General features: G+C 42.9%; 1 protein-coding gene across 1 annotated transcript in view; it reads left to right on the top strand.

Annotated features, from left to right (window-relative positions):
• The window catches only part of LOC109067756 (selenocysteine insertion sequence-binding protein 2-like), a 16,397-nt gene extending 8,970 nt beyond the window's left edge, over positions 1–7,427 (top strand). Inside the window, exons 12-18 of the mRNA XM_042775682.1 lie at positions 191–360; positions 448–568; positions 1,825–1,987; positions 2,429–2,649; positions 3,449–3,604; positions 4,259–4,477; positions 5,566–7,427. Of these exons, the coding sequence (XP_042631616.1) occupies positions 191–360; positions 448–568; positions 1,825–1,987; positions 2,429–2,649; positions 3,449–3,604; positions 4,259–4,477; positions 5,566–6,137 (1,622 nt within the window). The 3' untranslated portion in view covers positions 6,138–7,427. The remainder of the gene's footprint in view (positions 1–190; positions 361–447; positions 569–1,824; positions 1,988–2,428; positions 2,650–3,448; positions 3,605–4,258; positions 4,478–5,565) is intronic.
• Positions 7,428–7,916: the final 489 nt, after the last annotated feature.

The following is a 7,916-nucleotide window of genomic DNA, read 5'->3' on the forward strand; positions in this document are numbered from 1 at the left end:
CATTCTGACGGCACCCATTCACTGCAGAGACACTGATGCAGTGCTACATTTCTACAAACCTGATGAAGAAACAAATTCATGCTGATCTCGGAAAAACTGAGGCTGAGCACATTTTCAGAAAGTGTTCCTTTTTGGATGAACTGTTCCTTTAAAATCTAAAAATGAAATCTAACACCTGTGCGGTTGTCAGTTGGGACAGTGGGCGCTCTGAACAGTAAAGATGGCGGCGGCAGTCGAGTGACGGGACTCAAAAACACATACACCCCCCCTCACAACATCCTGGACTCCAGCACGCCCCGCGTCAAGAGAGGGAAAGAGAGAGAGATTCCCAAAGTCAAGAAGACCACCGCCATGAAGAAGGTGCTCCAGAAAACACACACATGCAGCACTGAGCATGACAGGATATGACATCACACAGCATTAACCCCGCCCTCTCTGTGCGTGTAGATCATTCTGCAGGAGCGTGAGGTGAAGAAGGGCAAGAGTTCTGCTGAGCACAGCGTATCTGGAGCCGACGAGCAGAGAGACGCTCTGAGCTTCACTGACCCGCTCACACAGGAGCAGGATGGTACACACACACACACTCTCACACACAAACTGACACAAACACAGACACACGCACACACAAACTCACACACACTGGTCAAGAGTTTGGGATCAGTAAGACTTGTAATGTTTTTTAAAGAAGTCTCTTCTGCTCATCAAGGCTGCATTTATTTGATCAAAAATACAGAAAAAATACAGTAATCTTGTGAAATGTTATTATAATATAAAATAATGGTTTCTATTTTAATATCCTTTAAACTCTAATTTATTTCTGTGATGCGCAGCTGTATTTTCAGCATCATAACTCCAGTGTAAAGTCACATGATCTTCAGAAATCATTCTAATATGATGATTTATTATTAGAATTCTTAACAGTTGTGCTGACAAATATGTTTTGAAACTGTGATACTTTTTTCAGGATTCTTTGATGAATAAAAAGTTAAAAAGAACAGCATTTATTCAAAATATAAATCTTTGATATCACTTCTTATCAATTGAACACATCCTTGCTGAATAAAAGTTTTAATTTTTTTCAAAAAAAGAAAGAATAAAAATGAACTGACTGTAAACTTTTGAACTGTAGTGTATATTGTTAGAAAAGATTTCTATTTTAAATAAATGCTCTTCTTTTAAGCTTTTTATTCATCAAAGAATCCTGAAAACGTATCACAGGTTACAAATAAATATGAAGCAGCACAACTGATAATAAATCATCATATTAGAATGATTTCTGAAGATCATGTGACACTGAAGACTGGAGTAATGATGCTGAAAATACAGCTGCGCATCACAGAAATAAATTACAGTTTAACAGAGATTCACATAGAAAATAGTTATTTTAAATCATAATAATATTTCTCAGTTTTATAATACGGTAGTGTACACACACACACACACACAATTAAGTAAATATTTGTATTGCAATTTAACTATTGTTCTGCAAATTGAAATGTAAACTTTATTTTAGAATTATTATTATTATTTTATATTATATAATACAATGTTAATATTATAGTAAGTTTTTTTTTTAATTTGTGTAAATAATATTTTTTTAAATATAAAGTAATATTGTGAGATTAAATGTTCAAAATAATTTTCTATGCAGATGCATTTCCTCTACAAAATTTAGAATGATGAATTCTTTCCAAATACAGCTATAACAGAAGTCCTCTGCTAAAAACACCTGTATATTGCAATATATACAGCAGTGTAATGTGTGCAGCAGTCCTCATCTGTCTCCTGTGTGTGTGTGTGTGTGTGTGTGTGTGTGTGTTGCAGAGAACGGTCTGAGCATGCCCAGTGATGCGTCTCTGTCTCCAGCGAGTCAGAACTCTCCCTACAGCATCACACCCGTGTCTCAGGGCTCGCCCGTCAGCTCCGGCATCGGGAGCCCCATGGCTGCGTCCGCCATCACCAAGATCCACAGCCGCAGGTTCAGAGAGTGAGTACACACACACGCAGGGGTCAGAGGTCACTGAGGTCACAGCAGCGCAGATTCCTGCCTGATACGGCGGCCCACGGTCTCTTCCTCTCAGATCTCAGATCAGCCTTTGTGCTGCTGCTGCTGCTGCGGGCTGTGAGTGGGTTTGGAACAGCAGAGCCGCTGTGCTGCTCAATACGGAGTGTGTGTGTGTGTGTGTGAAGGGCATCACTGTCTCTCATCTTCATGAATGTGCAGCTGTAGGTAGTGAAGAATAGACATTTAGAAAGCATTTCAAAATAAGAGTCCTGGTGTATTTTGGGCTTGTTTATAACTTGCATGTTATGCATAAAATTATTTGTCTGCTATTTTGGTTACACATTTAACTATATCAGTCAGTTTGTTAAAGCTCTCTCTCTCTCTCTCTCTCTCTCTCTCTCTGTGTGTGTGTGTGTGTGTCAGGTACTGTAATCAGGTGCTGAGTAAGGAGATCGATGAGAGCGTGACGCTGCTGCTGCAGGAGCTGGTTCGCTTTCAGGAGCGTGTTTATCAGAAGGAGCCCACCAAAGCCAAAGCCAAGCGGCGGCTGGTCATGGGGCTGCGAGAGGTCACCAAACACATGAAGCTGCACAAGATCAAGTGTGTCATCATCTCACCAAACTGTGAGAAGATCCAGGCCAAAGGTGAGGCACGGGCTGCATTTACACTACAGTTCCTTCTTTTAAAAGTGACCCATTTCCAATATCTGAGTTCACACTGTACACTTGCTGAAACAACCAATAGTGATAACTTCGTTAACAAAAAGTATAATGAGAAATGTCCGTTGATGAGCTTTTTTCCCCATGACTAAGAAGAGACAACAATAAGGTTGAGACTAAAATGTAATTTAAAAAATAAAAACTATACCAAAATTTCCAAACATTATTGCGGACTGCTGTACACACCTCTACTACTCCAGCTTTCATGTGTGTGAGGTTGCCAGATATCAAGTGTTCAAATCCGCAAATCAGAGCTTCTCTGTTAATAGAATAAAATTTTGCCTATTTTTGAAATCTGGCAACCATGTGCTAAAACTTGACTAAACAGGACATGGTTGACTAAATATGATGATCACTAAAAAGTACATTTGACACCAGGACTAAGACGAAGACTAAATTAAAAACGGCTGACAAAACTAACACTAGGGTAGATGTACTGACAGGTTGCCAGATCTGTTTAACTCGCGGCAGCAGTGTTACAGTAGCCCAGTTTGGCAACACTGACCCGGAGAAGCATCCACCTGAGATGACCTCACTTTGATGAAATGATGAAAGACTTGTATTGACAGGAATATCCAATCTGTCCACATACATAGTATATCTGATTTATTTTCATATATGAAAGAGGCCTGAAACCAGTCGGAGAATATCAAAGTAACACCAGACATCCGTATCTCACTGTATTCTGTGGTGTGTGTGTGTGTGTGTGTGTGTGTGTGTGTAGGAGGTCTGGATGAGGCCCTTTATAACGTCATTGCCATGGCGAGGGAGCAGGAGATCCCGTTTGTGTTCGCTCTGGGCCGGAAGGCTCTGGGCCGCTGCGTGAATAAACTCGTGCCGGTGAGCGTCGTGGGAATATTCAACTACTCTGGAGCAGAGGTACACACACACTCACACACACACACGCTCACACACACACACACACACACACACACTAGTGCACGCTCACACACTCTCTCACACACACACGCACTCTCTCTCTCTTTCTCTCTCTCTCACACACACACACACACACACACACACACACACTCACTCACACTCACACACATACGTACACTCACACACACTAACACACACATACATACACACACGTACACTCACACACGCGCTCACACACTCTCTCTCTCTCTCTCTCTCACACACACATACGTACACTCACACACACTAACACTCACACACATACACACTCACACACACTAACACACACATACACACTCACACACGTACACTCACACACTCACTAACACACTCTCTCTCTCACACACTCTCTCACACACACACACACTCACACACTCACACACTCACTCTCTCTCTCACACACACACACACACACACTCACAAACTCTCACACACACACTCTCTCTCTCACACACACACTCTCTCACACACACACACACACACACTCATGCACGCTCACTCGATTCCTAGAGAATGCATGAACTGATCAAATAAATGCTTGAAATGCAATGTAAGGATAAAAGCGTCTGCCAGATGCATGACTCTCTGTGTGTGTGTGTGTGTGTGTGTACCCATACTCTCTTCAAAAAAAAATTGTCTCTGACGGAGGAGGCGCGGAGGGCGTATAAGGACATGGTGAGCGCTCTGGAGCAGGAGCAGGCCGAGGAGGCGCTGAAGAACGTCAAGAAGGTCACGCACCACATGGGTCACTCCAGAAACCCGTCGGCCGCCAGCGCCATCTCCTTCTGCAGCGTCATCTCCGAGCCCATCTCAGAGGTCAACGAGAAGGAGTACGGTAAGACACACTTTTAACGCCTGGCCAGTTTAAACCTGTCACAGCGTGTGAGTGATGAACCGCGTTCACTTTCACATCTTATTGCACTCGAACTGTCAAATACACACAAGGTCTTGTCAAAAATCACATCCAGTCATTTTTTTCTACAGCGCTTTATATAACACAGATAATTTCAAAGCAGTTACACAGTAATAAAAAGGAACATAAGACTATTAATGATGCAAACTTCAAATATGAGACAAAAACACAGGTTCACATAAACAGCTGGAAGAAAACTGGATGTGTCCCTACATTAGATCCGTGCATTAGGTCTTAAAGGGACAGCAGCCTAATAAACATGCTGCTAAAGTTAGTTAATTACAAACAAAAATAAGAAAATCACTCACTGCTCATAACTGAATAACTTTTAGTAGCTTCAAGGAAAATTATGCATATTTAATTGATACAGTGAAAACTGAAGGTTTTTATTTATTTTTTTTATATGTGATTATTCAATTTCTTACTTGGCTGCTGATGGACCTACTGGACCTAAAATTTAAAGCAGTTTATTTATATCTTTTGTATATTGTATTTGTCTTGTTATTTGTAGTTTGCATCTATATTTTTATTTTTAATAACAATAAGCCAGTAATTCCTTCTGTTTAGCCAATAACATATTTATCATTAGATGCTGCGCGGGACTTTTATTTTGACAGCGCTGAGAAGAGTTCTCCGTCTTCATTAGTTTACGGTCTTTGATGAATGATTCTGACTAATACATTATTACAAACAACTTCTAAACAAAGAAAGGAAACGGTATAAAAAAAATAGTGTTTGCAAATGCTACAATACTTTATCATCTACCGTTAGAATAGAGCAGATTAGTGTTACAAAAAGGCGGAATATTTTTCAGAATTTTTTAGAAACTTTTTGGAAATGCTCCACCTGTGAGATCTTCTGAAGTGTGCGTTTGTAGCCTGCATAAACAACCTAATCTTAACAAATCCAGGCTGAAAATTGATACTTGGTCCCAGCCTTAGTGCAGAAACGCTGCTCGGCTAAACCCTCGAGTTAAATCGAGCGTCTGACTCTGAATCTTCTCTCTGCAGAGACCAACTGGAGGACGATGGTGGAGAGCGCAGACGCTCCAGAGCCGCTGGAGACCGAACCGGTCAGCAGAGCGACTGGAAAAGAGCAGCGCGCGGTCAGCTCACCGCCTCCGCAGCCGACGGCCAGCCCTGACCCGAGCCCCGCAGCCGCTCGCGCTCCCGAGAGAGACGAGTCCCGCACGGATGACCGGCTGGAGCGCGCCTCGCAGCAGAGCACAGACACCGGCTCGCTGGACGGCAGCTGCAGAGACCGGCTCAACTCCTCCATCACCAGCACCACCAGCACACTGGTGCCCGGCATGCTGGAGGAGGAGGAGGAGGAGGAGGAAGAGGAGGAGGACTACACGCCCGAGCCCATCTCCGTACAGGTGCCGCCGCTCAGCCCCAGGGTCGAGTCCTGGGTCTCCAAAACCCTGGAGAACATGCAGCTGCGCAGCCAGAGCAGCACCGAGGAGGAGGAAGACGAGGAGGAGGAGCGGCTGAGCGACGAGGAGGAGCTCGACTCTCCTGACCTCGCCGAACCGGTGCTCGACGACAAAGACGCTGCGGATTCGTCCACGCGCACGGGGTGAGAGCTCACAGCGCACACGCTCCACAAACACTGACTCAGGAAACTCTAACGGACAGAACAACCGCTCACACGCACTCTGTGTGAATAACACACGTCTCCTGCAGAAATCACAGCATAACCCAAGATTCGGGTGAAACCCCTGTACGCCTCATAACACACGTTCACACTCAGTTCACGATCAAATCATCATTTGCTCACCCTCATGTTGTTTTTAAACCTTCTATGGAGCATAAACAAAGACATTTTGAAGAACATCCTACTTTGGACCCCATTGACTAACAGCACAGACTTCTCAACATACTTTCTCTTGTGCTCCTCTAAAGAAAGTCAGTCGTACAAGTTTGGACATTACAATATGAGATTTGAGAGCTGTATGAATCACTTCCTGGTGTTCTTGTGCTTCTGCGTGAGAGACGAGCAGCTTGAGCGCTCTGCTGAACATCTCATCCGTGAGCCACTGAAGAAATAAAGTCATACGTTTTTAAAGCGAGTAACTGATCGTTTAACCGGGAAAAGCAAACCTGAAGCATTAACACAAGAAACAGCACTGGTTTGTGACCCTGAACATGAATCCTGTGTAAATAACATGTTTAAATGTTTCTAATATTCTCGTCTTCGGTTCTATTTATGCCGCTTGGATTCTAACCGATCCGGAGGGCGTTAGTTTCACGGGCGTCCTCGGATTGAATGTTTCTCCTGGTACTGATGGGACTGTAACTTGCTGTTGTTTGGGTCTGTGTGTGTGTGTGTGTGTGTGTGTGTGTGTGTGTGTGTGTGTGTCAGTCTCTCACCACGTTTACTCTGATTTACTCTGCTCTTTCTCCTGCATCTGAAGCCACGCTCATCTCCACATGAAGGATTTCTATTGATGTACAGTGATGATGGTAGATGTCTCTGTTATGAATGCAGTGCTGGTGTAACCGTGTGGATGTTCTGGAGCAGGATCTCAGTGCAATAAGCTTCTGTAGCAGCGTTCTCTCTCTCTCTCTCTCTCTCTCTCTCTCTCTCTCTCTCTCTCTCTCTCTCTGTCTCTCTCTGTCTCTCTCTCGCTCTCTCTGTCTCTCTCTCTCTCTCTCTATGTCTCTCTCTCTCTCTCTCTCTCTCTCTCCTCTGTGTTTGGAGTGATCTTCATCGGCGTGTCTTTTGCACTATGTACATATAAACGTGAACATGCTTTAGTAACTAATGTGAAACTAGCACGCATCTCTGACGTGTTTTCCAGCAGTTCTGTACGTGCAGTAACTGTTCTCTGACTGATCGTTAATACAATTAAACTGTTTTAATTAAACTATCTAGTGTGCCGTGTGTTTTACTGCTGTGTGTTTCTGTAGTGTGATGTTTCTGAGTGTTCGGTGAGAAACGAACGATTTTATCCTTTAGGAACTGATGCAACGAGGTCCTGAAGCGACACGCCGGAGGAAGCTGAAGGTCCAGACCATCTCCTCGGTATCACTTTCCATATCGAACATTATTTGATATTATAAGCATTGAATTGTTGCCTGAAGATGACGAAAGCTTTAAAACGAGCTAAAACAGCCAAAGATGTGAGCTGTAATTTATTTCTGTGATGTGCAGCTGTATTTTCAGCATCATTACTCCAGTATAAAGTGTCACATGATCTTCAGAAATCATTCTAATATGATGATTTATTATTAGAATTATCAATGCTGTGCTGACAATTTTTTTTGGAAATTGATACTTTTTTCAGGATTCTTTGATGAATAAAAAGTTAAAAAGAACAGCATTTATTTTAAAAAATTAATCTTTTTTAACAATATAA

The sequence above is a fragment of the Cyprinus carpio genome, chromosome A18 (assembly GCF_018340385.1).
Source record: "Cyprinus carpio isolate SPL01 chromosome A18, ASM1834038v1, whole genome shotgun sequence".
In the NCBI taxonomy this organism is placed as follows: Eukaryota; Metazoa; Chordata; class Actinopteri; order Cypriniformes; family Cyprinidae; genus Cyprinus; species Cyprinus carpio.